General features: G+C 38.6%; 1 protein-coding gene across 2 annotated transcripts; it reads right to left on the bottom strand.

Annotated features, from left to right (window-relative positions):
- Positions 1–1,405: 1,405 nt before the first annotated feature.
- Positions 1,406–13,372, bottom strand: lypd6 (LY6/PLAUR domain containing 6). Of its 2 annotated transcripts, none has more exons than XM_061715722.1 (5): positions 13,338–13,372; positions 7,972–8,123; positions 5,135–5,233; positions 1,840–1,970; positions 1,406–1,690 (listed from the first exon to the last, which is right to left on the bottom strand). In XM_061715722.1, the coding sequence occupies exons 2-5, from the start codon at positions 8,090–8,092 to the stop codon at positions 1,517–1,519; spliced, it is 525 nt and encodes a 174-aa protein (XP_061571706.1). In that variant the 5' UTR covers positions 8,093–8,123; positions 13,338–13,372; the 3' UTR covers positions 1,406–1,516. The 2 variants fall into 2 exon arrangements, with proteins under 2 accessions (XP_061571706.1, XP_061571705.1); XM_061715721.1 differs by having other exon boundaries at positions 13,334–13,372.
- Between the last annotated feature and the right edge of the window lie 1,822 nt (positions 13,373–15,194).

A 15,194-nucleotide genomic window follows, 5' to 3' on the forward strand; every position in this document is an offset into this window, starting at 1 on the left:
TCAAAAAAATAATATTTTTCACGACAGCTATTCACTATTAGTCTGTTTTGGTCTCGTAATACTTTTGAGCCCTTGAAAATGTAGGCATTTTTCTTGAAATTGTTGTAATCCCTAAACAAATGCCATACTTTTGAGAAAGCCTTTAAAATAACATCTGAAAGTCTAAATTTACACAAAGACCCTTACTAGTCAAACAGAAAACCTTGTAAATATTGACTAATTGTGAAGCTTTTGAGCACTTAAATCATACCTCAGCAAAAATAATTCCCTATACGCTGAATTTACCACACATTTAACGTACAAACATTTTAATGTACAAAACCTCTGTGTAAAAATGAACTGTTACATTGGCACTGTAACAATTTAAACTTTCAGCATAAATAAATAAAAAAACGAAATGGTAAAATGTACAAAAGGAAAGAAGCCTAATCTGAAGAGAATATACAGAATAACGACAGATGTCATGCTACATGTATTTGCTGCGTAAGAATAGCGTGACACTGAAGAGACATCCATTAACGTCCACCTATCCAGCTTTGTCATGTGGACTTATTGGGGTTAGAGGGGGTTTCTTTGTTCATATCTTTACTTTTCTTGTTGGGATGTATAAAGCACTTGTGAGTAGTTAGAGCCTCACCTGCAGCAGACGGCTACTGGGAATAAGTGTCAGAGAACAACACAGTTTAGAGCTAAATTTGAAAGCTGTGTTAGATCCGGTACATTTACACCACAGGTACATGGACCTTTGACTACACTGCAACGTGGATGTCTGGAGATTTTAAAAACAAATGGGATCAAAAAGTAAAAGATCGACTTGTGCAAATGTGATGTGTTGTAAATTAAAGCTAAATGAGCCACAATTAAGTTTATGAGGCTCGAGTTGATTTCCATGTTGAACATCAGAATTCCATAATTAGCGTAATTCAAACAGTCTGAAAATGCTAATGTATCATCACATGAGCTTGAACCTAATGTGTGAGCATGTTAGCATTATGCTAACATTTTAGCAAGATGCTAACATTGATGCTGATGTTAACAGCATAATGCTAATAATCCTATTGTAACATACATATGGTTAGCATTATGTCAATGTGTTAGCATGTTAGCATCATGCTAACAAGTGAGCATTAGCTAACATGTTAGCATGCTAATGTTAATGATGACATTAATAGCATAGTGATTTGATAAAGTTCATTTTGTCACTGGATTACAATTACTTTGCTAGTTCTTTTTTTAGACAAATAATAATCATTTGTCCGAAAAAAAGAACTAGCAAAGTAATTAACAGCATAATGCTAATAATCCTAATGTAACTTACATATGGTTAGCATAATGTCAATGTGTTAGCATTTTAGGATCATATTAATGATTAATAGCATAATGCTAATAATCCTAATATAGCGCTGTGACCACTGGTCTACTGCAGGTAAGACCTTATTCAGTCACAAGTACTTCACATAACCACACTCCAGGGAAAATCGACATCCCTTTCAAAAATGAAAGTGTTGATTCCCTCTCAAACAGATGTAACCCTGCAGGTGCTGATGCTAATGATGATGAAGTAGAGCAGCACTGCAGGGTGAAGCCTCGTGCCTGAGTTGACCAGAGGAGACTTGGAGAAGACGGCACTGCTGTTGTCTCTCGGCACCAGCATGTTGCAGATGTTCCCCTCACAGCATGATGTGCACACCTGAGATGAAAAGCAAATTAAAGCTAGCTGATTCAAGAGCTCTCCACATATCCATGCTTGTAACCGGCATTTTTTTTTTTAGATTACAACAAACAGTTTAAGACTCCTTGCATACATCACTATTTTCTTGGCTACAGTCCCGCACAAACCTGGTAGCCGTTATCGGTGACAGTGACGCAGCCAGCAAACCGACAGTTCTCCAGGGTGGCGCAGCGCTTGGTTACAGACACACTGTCTCCAAGGTTATCCATCATGTGGAGGGTGTAACAGTAATTGGTTTCTGCAAGAAATATCAACAAAACCATGATCAGAAAGAAAATATATTCTCATAAAAGTGAAGGGGGATATGCTGCAGGAAAACGCCGAGTCCTGGCATCGCAACCCACAACCGGATCTCCTTGGAGGTTGAGTGAGTCATGTCATGACCCAGGGACTTTTATGAGGCTCTTGCTGAGCTGTGTATCTTGTAAAATGTTTATGGGCAGAAATATGTGCCACTAGAAACTGAATTTGAATCATTTATATTTGAATTTGAATTGCTCAACTTGAATTATTGCATTAAAAAACTGAATTTGAATCACATAATTTGAATTTGTATTGTTTAATTTGAATCATTACATTGAAAAACTGAATCTACATTCCGAAAAACTGAATCTACATTCAGCTCTCACAATTCAAATTCAGTTCTTGAAATTCAATTTCAATTCTACTGTGCCAGACATCCGGGTCTTCTGGAGGAACAGCAATCGAGTGCAGATACAAAGAACTCGGTTATCAGTCACGTGACGTTTTTTGTTGTCAGCGCCATCTGGAGGACCGACCGGGGACATTCCAGCCCCCCGGTCTCCACTCCGCAGCACGCCGATTTTTCCCAGTGGCCAGCCGCGGTACTGCAACAAAAAATCCCATGAAAGCTCCCCAGAAAGCTTTTTTCCCATAGACTGCAATAGTAAAAGAGAAGCCTCTAAAACTGTTCACAGGAACCTCCAGCTGTAATCACCGGCAATTACTAATCTTTGTATTCTATATTTTTAAGTCATGGACTTTATACATTTACATTTATACATTAATTGTTTTTTTTTAAATGTTTTTGTTGTCGTTTTTTTTATTGTATGACTGCACTGTACTGTATTTTTATGTTCAGGACCCCAGGAAGCCTAGAGGCACATTTGTGTGCTTCTAATGGGGATCCTTAAATAAACTAAACTAAACTAAACTAAACTAAACTATACATACCCCTACCTGCCAACATTGGGCTGTGAAAAAGAGGGAGGTTTTCTGGGGTAGTGGTTGGAATGCTCCACTCACAACATCCCTGCCCTGATAGAAACAAGACGACTTTTAATGAGCTTTAAATCCATAGCTACAATGAAATGTGCTAAAATGTACCTCCCAAAATGACTCTACAGCCTTTTTGGAGCCAAATATGTTTAATATTAATAACAATAAAATACAATTGTACATACAATAATAACAAAAAACAATGCTGTCATCTGACAGCTCAGGTGAAGAACCAGTAGCCTGGAAAACAGAGGAAGTTGTTGTTGTTGATGTTGATGACAAAAAGTGTTTTTTGCACCTTTTGAAAAAGCAGGAGAAATGGCCACACAGAAAACCCCATTGAGTATGGATAATTCTACTCTTTGCGCACTCCTTTCTTGCAAGATAAACCATACCAGCCCTGGCCACAAGTATGTACCTCCAAGAAAGTGATTGAAGCTGCAAAGTCTGACACCTACAATTACAACAGGTCCTTGGGTGACAAAGGGAACCTGGAAAACTGAAGTCCTGGACACACACACGCACACACACACACACACACACACACACACACACACACACACACACACACACACACACACACACACACACACACACACACACACACACACACACACATCACCACCACCTCAGTGCGTGATTCAGTATGTGTGTGGTTTAGAAGATGACATTATTGACAGCATTGTTTTTTGTTATTATTGTATGTACATTTGTATTATATTTTATTGTTATTAATATTAAACATATTTGGCTCCAAAAAGGCTGTAGAGTCATTTTGGGAGGTACATTTTAGCACATTTCATTGTAGCTATGGATTTAAAGCTCATTAAAAGTCGTCTTGTTTCTATCAGGGCAGGGATGTTGTGAGTGGAGCATTCCAACCACTACCCCAGAAAATCTCCCTATTTTTCACAGCCCAATGTTGGCAGGTAGGGGTATGTATAGTTTAGTTTAGTTTAGTTTAGTTTAGTTTAGTTTAGTTTAGTTTATTTAAGGATCCCCATTAGAAGCACACAAATGTGCCTCTAGGCTTCCTGGGGTCCTGAACATAAAAATACAGTACAGTACAGTCATACAATAAAAAAAAACGACAACAAAAACATTTAAAAAAAACAATTAATGTATAAATGTAAATGTATAAAGTCCATGACTTAAAAATATAGAATACAAAGATTAGTAATTGCCGGTGATTACAGCTGGAGGTTCCTGTGAACAGTTTTAGAGGCTTCTCTTTTACTATTGCAGTCTATGGGAAAAAAGCTTTCTGGGGAGCTTTCATGGGATTTTTTGTTGCAGTACCGCGGCTGGCCACTGGGAAAAATCGGCGTGCTGCGGAGTGGAGACCGGGGGGCTGGAATGTCCCCGGTCGGTCCTCCAGATGGCGCTGACAACAAAAAACGTCACGTGACTGATAACCGAGTTCTTTGTATCTGCACTCGATTGCTGTTCCTCCAGAAGACCCGGATGTCTGGCACAGTAGAATTGAAATTGAATTTCAAGAACTGAATTTGAATTGTGAGAGCTGAATGTAGATTCAGTTTTTCGGAATGTAGATTCAGTTTTTCAATGCAATGATTCAAATTAAACAATACAAATTCAAATTATGTGATTCAGATTCAGTTTTTTAATGCAATGATTCAAGTTGAGCAATTCAAATTCAAATATAAATGATTCAAATTCAGTTTCTAGTGGCACATATTTCTGCCCATAAATGTTTCCCATCTTTACAATGTTGTTTAGTTGGTGAAAAAGGTCACCCCAAGCCTGCACATGCATCATGTTACCTACTGTAGCAGAATTGGAGGTAAAGTAACTGGAACGTGAATTTGAAAAGACAAAAGTGAAAGTCTGTGAAGTCTATTTTGGTCTCCAATTTATAACATATATATCCTTTTAATTGTAAATAATCATAAATTAACACACATATAACATATTTTCTGGTTTAAAAAGAGTGAAAAAAGATAGTTTCAAAATATTGGTTATCCATCATGTGGAGGGTGTAACAGTATTTGGTTTCTGCAAGAAATATCAACATCAGGTTCAGGGTCAAAACCATGATCAGAAATAAAATATATTCTCATAAAATTGAGGGGGGAAGGGTTTGTAAATTAATGTCGTCGTTGTGTTTCTACCAGCCCAGTCGATGAGAGGAAACCAACATACCCTTTGGACAGTAAACATCTGGAGCCCAGCGGTTACAGTCGTAGTTATCTGCTGCGTCTTCACACGTGAAGCACTTGAAGCTGCCGGGGTGAGGCGTGGCTGTGAAGGACGTGCAGAAATGGGATGAAATAATTGTTTGGAACATGAAATATGAAATATAGAGCCCTGAAACAGAAAAACTTGTGACAGTGTAGAAAATGCTAAGAATCATGTAAAAAATCACAATCAAGCGTGAGCGCCAGTATGAAGGCAGAAATGTTGGCGCTTTGGTGGTCTGATGTATCCAGATGTCTTAAAGGGGATATAGTAACATGATAAAATAGTGCAACAGCTTCCTTTTCAAAGGTGCAGTCTCTGCTCTGTTCATAGCAGCTGTTTTTAGGGGGTGGAGACAAGTGTTTGGCTCTACCCACATCTCCTCCAGGGTGAGCCTCTTTTGCAGCTAGATGTGAAGTTCAGTGGACGTGAAGATGGAGAGGCCGGATACTTTAGATACAGTACCCTAAATGGATAAAGCGAAGGATTTTATCATTCCCAACTTCTATTTCTAGAGATAATATAACATTTGGCATGTTTTTACAAAACAAAAGTGATGAACTCTGTTGTAATATAATCCTGTTTAGCCAAATTCTTTATTCATAAAAATAGGTATTTAAAGTCATCCCCCAAATTATTATTTTTTTTTTTAAATGAATTTGGATTATATTTAAAATCTTTAAAACTTATAACTGTAGCAAAAGCACAAAAAATGTATGAAGTGTTAAGACATTTTCCCACTGATTTAAAAGACTGATAACCTTACTTACCCCTTGTATGATGGACTTTTTGTATTATTTTACTTAAATGTCATGTATTTAATTTATTTATTATTGTTTGTACCTTATTTTCATATTATATTACTGTATAATTGTCATGGGACATTCAATCTCTATACAGTTTGGTTCGCATTGCCGGCAGTAAGTCAGACTTGTTCCCACTGCATGTTGGACTCCGGCAGGGCTGCCCTTTGTCACCGGTCCTGTTCATAATTTTTATGGACAGGATTTCTAGGCGCAGCCAGGGGCCGGAGGGGATCCGGTTTGGGAACCACAGGATTTCATCTCTGCTTTTTGCGGATGATGTTGTCCTGTTGGCTTCATCAGACCGGGACCTTCAGCATGTGCTGGGGCGGTTTGAGGCCGAGTGCAACACGGCAGGGATGAGAATCAGCACCTCCAAAACCGAGGCCATGGTTCTTCACCGGGAAAGGGTGGCGTGCCTTCTCCGGGTGGGTGGAGAAGTCCTGCCTCAGGTGGAGGAGTTCAAGTATCTCGGGGTCTTGTTGACGAGTGAGAGAACGATGGAGCGGGAGATTGACAGACGGATCGGTGCAGCGTCCGCAGTTATGCGGTCGATGTACCGGACCATCGTGGTGAAGAAGGAGGAGGAGTCGAAAGGCGAAGCTCTCGATTTACCGGTCAATCTACGCAACTACCCTACTTTTTTCTCCACATTTTGACTTTTTTCTCTCCACATTTTGACTTTTTTCTCTCCACATTGTGACTTTTTTCTAACATTTCAACTTTTTTCTCCACATTTTGACTTTTTTTCTGGACATTTTTACTTTTTCTATCCACCTTTTGACTCTTTTCTCAACATTTTGACTGTTTTCTCCACATTTCGACTTTTTTCGCAACATTTTTGCTTTTTTCGCAACATTTTTGCTTTTTCTCTCCACCTTTTGACTCTTTTCTCAACATTTTGACTTTTTTCTCCACATTTTGACTTTTTTCTCCACATTTTGACTTTTTTCTCAACATTTTGACTTTTTTCTCAACATTTTGACGTTTTCTCTCCTCATTTTGACTTTTTTCTCAACATTTTGACTCTTTTCTCGACATTTTGACTTTTTCTCTCCTCATTTTGAATTTTTTCTCAACATTTTGACTTTTTTCTCGACATTTTGACTTTTTCTCTCCACATTTTGACTTTTTTCTCCACATTTTGACTTTTTTCTCCCCAATTTGACGTTTTCTCTCCACATTTTGACTTTTTTCTCCACATTTTGACTTTTTTTCTCCACATTTTGACTTTTTTCTCCAAATTTTGACTTTTTTCTCCACATTTTGACTTTTTCTCCACATCTTGACTTTTTCTCTCCACATTTAGACTTTTTCTCGCCACATTTTGAATTTTTTCTCAACATTTTGAGTGGGTAGTGACCGAAAGGATACAAGCGGATACAAGCGGCCGAGATGAGTTTCCTCCGCAGGGTGGCTGGACGCTCCCTTAGAGATAGGGTGAGGAGTTTGGTCACCCGGGAGGAGCTCGGAGTCGAGCTGCTACTCCTTCACATTGAGAGGAGTCAGCTGAGGTGGCTTGGGCATCTGTACCGGATCCTCCTGGACGCCTCCCTAGGGAGGTGTTCCAGGCATGTCCCTCCTCCCTAGGGAGGTGTTCCAGGCATGTCCCTCCTCCCTAGGGAGGAGTTCCAGGCATGTCCCTCCGGGAGGAGACCCCGGGGAAGACCCAGGACACGCTGGAGAGACTATGTCTCTCGGCTGGCCTGGGAACGCCTCGGACTCCCCTCGGAAGAGCTGGAGGAAGAGCTGGAGTGTCTGGGGTGAAGGAAGTTTGGGCATCTCTGTTGAGACTGCTGCCCCCGCAACTCGGTTCCCGATAAGCAGTGGAAAATGGATGGATGGATGGATGGATGAAAAAAAAAAAAGATACAGTACCCTGCAGATCTCAAGTGATCAGGGCAGAGCATACATGTGATATGCCACCCTGTGGTCAGGAGTGGTACTGCTACATAAAATAAGTAATGGCCGACCACATCTATAACATGGCGTTCTTACTTGAAGGATGCAGCAGAATGATGTCCTTCATGGTGAAGTCCCGCGCCTGGATGGTTTTCAGTCGGTCAGAGATGGCGGTCAGCAGCAGGATCCAGGCCACCGTTGGCCAGCCCTCCATCATCCCCCTCCAGTATCTTCATCCACCTGAACACCTGCCAGACCCAGAGAACTGAGATGCTGAGGTCTGAATACAAAGGCTCCACGCTCTGAGACCTTCAAACTGCAGAGGCAGTAAACCTGACAAAGCAAGAGGACGGGTGAAGCTAATAATAGTAGGAGTTGGTCTATAAATGTGATCAGCTGTGCTCACTGTTCACGCTGGGAACCTGCTTCATTACCTAAATGTCACAGGGACCCTGGAAATCAGCTGCAAGCTGCAGCTCCCAGCAGCTGTCGCTGACATTTCTGACTTTACTCATGAACTGACCTTCCTTTAAAGTGGAGTTTTCAACCTTAGAGCATCAATTCTCCAGCAAGCAACACATTCTTTCATATTTTTACATGTTTATAGTTCATGTGTGAAAATCTGCTTGTGGTTCTGTGATGATGCGTCAAGACATTTCTGATTCTGATGCCATTATCGCCTATTATGTCAAGGTTTTGAGGCATTTTCATCCAGCCTGTGTTCAACAATTGCTCTTCTTGTCCATGACGGCGTGTAATAGTATTTGTCCTGACTTTCCTTTTCGCTCCCCGCTGACAAATGCTCTTCTTGGATACAGTGACATGTCAATCAATGAATTAAGGACCAGATGACCTGTTTTCCCCTTTTATTGAGAGCAGCAGATTTGCGTGCGATGGCCCCTGTGTTAAGACAGTAATTTATCTTTTAGCCTCAGGAAACAGTGCCAGCATGCGTGGTTGTAAATGCTTGTTTTCTTTGCGTTATGCACGCTCTAGTAAAACTGATCCATGCACGCAGCAGAGATGCCGCAGCGGGAGCAGCCACGCAGAAGCATCCATGGCATCAGAAGCACAGATGTATTACATTCATCGCTTCATCAGATACTGTTGTTAAATATTTTATTTAGTTTTAATGTATTTACTTGAAATACATTTTATTTTATTATTTAAGTTAATTTATTTTCTCTTTACATCATTTTTTTCTCGCTTCAATTTAAATTTTTCTCATATCTATCCATCCATTTTCTTTACCCGCATAACCATACATAGTTAATTCATTCCATTCAAATCTGTTTTCCTTTTTTTAATAATATTAATATTATTAAATATGTAATATTATTAAATGCAATTTATTTTATTTTATTATATATTATATATTAAATATTTAATATTATTAAATGCAATTTATTTTATTTATTTTTTCCTTTGATTTAATTTTATTTACAGCATAGAATTGACTTTAAATTCATTTTATTTTATTTTATTCATAGAATTTGCTTTAGATATATTTATTTTATTTATTTATAACATTTACTTGAATTTACTTGGCATTACTTGCATTTTATTTTATTTGATCTTATTTTCAAAGCAAAAAATCAGGATGAATTTCACCATCTGGTTTCCAAGCATGAATTTCTTAAGAAAATATTTGCAATGGTTCTTCTTACTGGTTCTAGATGAAGCTAGTTCTTGAGGCACAAAGCAACTATTTAAGTTCTTCCTTGTGAGGTTAACGCTGATGTTACTTGTGCTTATTCAGTTTTCCTTTAAAAACAGCGTGGTCTGTCCTCCAGCCGAGATAAAAACAGTTGGCTCTGACTGATCAAAGTTATGACCTGACTCAGGTGCAGTTGTGAAATCAGAGCAAGACTGATCATATAAACTTCACATTTCCTTTCACCTGGCCTTTAAACCGTGTATACAGCTAATTAAATCCTCTGCTGCAGGCTCACACCTTTTCAGCTAGTGAAAAAAGGACGAGCAGAGACAAAAACATGTGGCGTTACAGTTTGAGTTTACTGTCAGACTCCACTATAAAAGCTGAGTTCAGTGTCGGAAGCCGGGTTTTAATTAGCTGATTATCTGAAGTTGTCTGAGGTCCCGAAGCCTAAGTGCTCCCATTCATCCATCGAGCTCCTCTGAGCGCCGTGCTACTGTCGGGCTCGTAATGATGGGCTGCAGAGCTCAAAGGAAAACCTGATTAGGTCCCCGGCGCTGAGCTGTCTGATTGATGCTCAGTCTCGCCCGCACTGAACTTTGGTTGGGGTCTCAGAGCAGCAGGGATTAGATACAATGGTGCCCTTTTACGACCAGAGGACCAACAAGCTCCTCCAGGTTCCAGCTAACAGACCACACAGGCCTGAGGGAATCTGGAGGCTCTCACGTTTGCAGAATGTGTCACAACAAAAACGAGTGGGGCCAACCACCAGAATCAGGCTGATTATGCGTTCCTGAACTTCCTGCATGCAAATTACTGTCAAAAACACACACGTAGGCTCTCCTGGGCAAAGCTTTTGATAGGATTTTCCTCGCTGGTTTGGATTCTGTGCTGATTGTAATTCTGACACTTTTTAACATCTGTTTGATGATGGAAAAGTTGTTCACATGTGAGGACTGTTGACTGAGCTTTTCAAAGCAAAACTGGGGCTGGGGATTGATTCAAATGTCAAGAATCGATTATCAAGATTTGATTCGATCCGATTTGATTCGATTCTGATGTTGATTTGGGTTAGTGTTATTAAAACAGTTTTTGAGCTGTTGCATGAATTTTATGACCGTGTAGTTACGCAACATATTACTACTAGTATTATATTGAGATTCAACAGCAAGTATTGGCAGCTAATGATGCTGTAAGGACCAATCACCTCCCACAATGCAATAACTGCTTTCAGAAACATTGTGGGTCAGAATTATCCAACAGATCCAGGGCAGCAAACAGAGACGTATGAAATCGTTTTTATTTTTTCCCACATTCCGATTGAATTTTTTCCATTTTTGGTCTATTTCAGTTTTTAATTTTTGAGAATTTGGTTTTTATCATTTCATGCAAATGTTACCCCAAGACAGTATATAAAGTAATGAAACATAGACAATTTATGCAATTTATGCAATTATAACTGAAAACTTTAATGTTTTCATACCTTTAAACATATTTAAAGGCAAAAACATGGCACCAGTTATTCTTGTGTCCAACAAAACATTCCTTTTTTGGGCATAAACAAAAAAATACCAAAAGTTGTAATGTAATGATGAAAAAAAATCGATCTTTAGACATACAAATCGATTTAGAATCGGAAAATCAATTTTTTCAACACAGACCTAAGCAAAACCACTGAGTTTTAATGTTAATTTGAAGGGATAAGTGATTCTCCTGTCCGCACTATCAAAAACCACATGAAGTGGCGCCCGGTTGCTGTCGTATCCTGTGGCAACTGTCAATGGCTTCACAACGAGGATGAAAGATGCTCACAGAACGACTAAAGAGACCCAAGGAAGTGATGACGGACCAATCTGGACAAGTTACTGTGAAGGAGCATGTCTGTACCCCAGATGCTGAGCTGAACTGACCAGAATATCTCTTTTGTACTTTTATTTTTACTCGCTTATGTGAAAAAAGTTGCTTTTGTTTCCCGCTTTAATTTCTTTTAGGCCACGTTTACACAGAGCCAGGTATTTACAAAAATTGATATTTCCCCCTTTACGTTTTGAAAAATACCATAATTTACACAAACCTGCATAAATACACTGTTACGGTGCTATGAGCAGCCAAACCTGCAGGGGGCAGTGTAACGAGAAGATAAAGTCATGCTAGCCAATCAGAATCCTGGAAAAAAACATCAACAAATGACACGAGTAACTTCCAGTTACTTCCAAGATGGAACAAGAGTCTTTCGTTTGGAGTGACAGAGAAGTAGAGTTACTTTTAAGTGTGACATTAGAATATAAAACAAGTAAAATACAAGAAAATATTGAGGGTGAGTTTTTTGCAAATCTCCACTTTGGCCGGAGTTTTCAGAAATGATCGTTTTTGGTGACTTTGAGCTTCGTTTTTGTGTAAACGAACGGCCAAAACGCAGGAAAACACCACTGTTTTTGCTACATGTAAACGGGGCCTTAGTTGTTAGCAGAAACCCCATGCGGAGAGGTGTGTTTTTAAAACTTAAAGCAACATAAATAGAGGAGAATCCGGGAGCAGACGATTCCCGGCGGAGCAGAGACCATGATAGGGGCCTCGACACCCCGGGGCCCCTGAAAGTGCTCTCATCTGTTACTTCACACTCTAACGCACCATCTGCATAGAGGCTCGCTCAATCATGTCATACCAAAGGCATCTGTAGGTCATGAAACACACGTGGAAAATGTGTGGCTGCGTTCATTTATTATTGGGGATAAGTGGTCGGAGCTGGGGGAGAATGAAATGTCAGCCGTGGGTGAACAAATCTCCCAGACGGAGGCTAAAAGCTCCACATTGGTCATGTGTGTCATTAGCAGTTAAAAGAAAAGACTAAATTTAGACCACCACGTTTGCCTTTGAAGTCGAGCAGCTCGGCTCTGGAGACCAGACACATATGGCAGCGGCTTAACCTCAGTCACGCTGGTGCTTTTGTTCTTCCTCGCGGTGCTCAGGTCGGAGATCTGCTGCAGGAAAACGCCGAGCCGTGGCATCGCACCCACAACCGCATCTCCGGGGAGGGTGACTGAGTCATGTCATGACCCGGGGACTTTTATGAGGCTCTTGCTGAGCTGTGTATGTTGTAAAATGTTTCCCGTCTTTACAATTTTGTTTAGTTGGTGAAAAAGGTCACCCCAAGCCTGCACATGCATCATGTTACCTACTGTAGCAGAGTTGGAGGTAACTGGAACGTGAATTTGAAATGACAAAAAGGAAAGTCTATTTTGGTCTCAAATCTATAACATATATTTTATATCCTTTTAATTGTAAATAACCATAAATTAACACACATATAACTTATTTAATGGTGTAAAAAGAGTGGACAAAGATAGAATAGATTCAAAATAAAGCGGGAAACACAATTAAAACCTGAAACATGAGAATACAAACATTAAAAACTAGAATAAAATCCTCACATGATGACAGATAACTGGAATAACATTAAAAAAAATCTCTCAAATTTGCACATCGTGTTCTTTTTTTATATACCTCAAAATAATTTACAAAATAAAAAACATCAACACAAAGTGGATTAAAATAATAATTGAAAACATGATGCACATATGAAATTGAATATTTACATTTACATTTTTTACTACACATATTTGCACATCATGTTAGCAGGATACATCTTTTCCAGCCATGAACCATATCATTTTATAATCTTGAATTATTATTATTTTACTGCACTGATTGGGGTACTACAGCTTAAAACGGGACATGCACGAGTGAAACTTCCACATCCATAAACAAGGCTAAAATAAAACATTCTGTGATCAAACGTACTTGCCTTAATTCCTCAGTAGACCCGCCGCAGACTTTACTCCAGGAGGTGAAAATAAAAAATAAAAAAAACTACACAGAGGCAGCGGAGCGGAGGGGCGGGGCTAAGGAGCCGCGCCGTCTGACGTCACGCTGCGTGTGTTTAAAAAAAACACTTTAGTCACAAAATCTTACTATTTTTAATTAAATAAAGTGAATTAAAAAAATATTATTATATATTTATGTACGTCATTAAAACTGTGTGTGTGTGTGTGTGTGTGTGTGTGTGTGTGTGTGTGTGTGTGTGTGTGTGTGTGTGTGTGTGTGTGTGTGTGTGTGTGTGTGTGTGTGTGTGTGTGTGTGTGTGTGTGTGTGTGTGTGTGTGTATTTATATATATATATATTTTTTTTTTATTTGATTTATTTTATTTTTGTACATGTAAAAAATAATAGAAACAACACTTCATGAGAAGTTTAAGAAAACAAAACAACAAAACAAAGAATTTCATCCTTTAAAACTTGCTATCTTGATTTACATGTGCCAAATATATATATATATATATATATATATATATATATATATATATATATATATATATATATATATATATATATATATATATATATATATATATATATATATATATATATATATATATATATATATAAATATGAAATCTTTATTTCAAGCATATTAATTATAAATACAAAAAAACAATAACACAAAACATCAGAAAAAGAATAGGAGTAGGAGGAAGTAAAAAACTTATGGGGTCCTACCCCTTGTTTCTATTTCAATTTTGCTTGAATACAAAATAAAAAAAAAATATACCTGTTATTACATTATAAAAATATTACAGCACATCATTGCAATATTATACCTGAGCCTATATATATACATATTTTTTTCAATGTATTTGTTAATTTACATTTGGGGTTTATTAGTTCAAAATTACATATTTTAATTGCTTCAATTAAATGTATGTTCTGTAGCCTATTATAAAAGTTTTTATTCCCAAACTTTTAGGGGCAAATACATTGTTAATTCCATTACAGAGAGAAAGTTGTTAGTTCATACATTTAAAACATATACTCTGTCTGAAGTAAGATTTGTTTTGTTATTATGGACTTGATAATGTGAGAAATTACAATAATGAAAAAGTTTACATGTGGGAGCAGTAGACCAAGATTTTTCAGGTTAAGTGGGTCTCATTGCTTGAAACAACAAAAACATATCGATAGATAAAATAAGTTTGGTTCAGATATGTTTAAAGATCAAAGACATTTCTCTTCAAAAGTAAAGCAATTTAGAAAAAAGACACACCCCAAACTGCTTTTATTCACATTCCTTGAGTGAAAGACACGGTATGCTGGTGCCTTCCTGTTCGGTTGCCATCAGATAAATGGTAACGAGTGCCCGTCTGAAAGGGGCTATACAAGAACTCGTCAGTGACAGGCAGCAACCCTCTGACCCAACTCGACATGCGATCTCTCCCTGGAAAGGCCCAGGAGAAGATAGCAGCCCATCAGGCGCTTGTCAAACACAGGAATTTCAATAGCATGTGCACACAGATGTGCTGTGATATCTGCACAGATGGCCCGTCCAACATGGAAGAAGATTTTAGACAACATACACACTGCTCAAATGACAAATGATGGCGGTGGGGAATGCTTGAAATATTAGATCCTGTTGAGCAAATTGTGTTAAACAAGTGCAGAGTATATTGTGCGTACGGGAGCAGCTGTGCGAGCCCCTCAGCTTCTGAACGTGCCCTTTTTAAAGTGCAAGAGTTGAGATCATCGCTTGATGAATCCATGTGGCTGGTAGAGTTACTGCTTTAAGGAGCAAGTATTTGTTGCAGAATAAAAATGTGGGAATTTTCCA

This window comes from Cololabis saira, chromosome 24, assembly GCF_033807715.1.
Source record: "Cololabis saira isolate AMF1-May2022 chromosome 24, fColSai1.1, whole genome shotgun sequence".
Taxonomy (NCBI): domain Eukaryota; kingdom Metazoa; phylum Chordata; class Actinopteri; order Beloniformes; family Belonidae; genus Cololabis; species Cololabis saira.

Excerpts from the sequence above, each read along its gene's own strand:
- lypd6 (XM_061715722.1), bottom strand. The coding sequence starts at position 8,092 with ATGATGGAGGGCTGGCCAACGGTGGCCTGGATCCTGCTGCTGACCGCC. Across the intron at positions 1,971-5,134 it reads AGATGTTTACTGTCCAAAGG|AAACCAATTACTGTTACACC; the intron begins GTATGTTGGTTT and ends TATTTCTTGCAG. Across the intron at positions 1,691-1,839 it reads TCACCGATAACGGCTACCAG|GTGTGCACATCATGCTGTGA; the intron begins GTTTGTGCGGGA and ends TTTTCATCTCAG.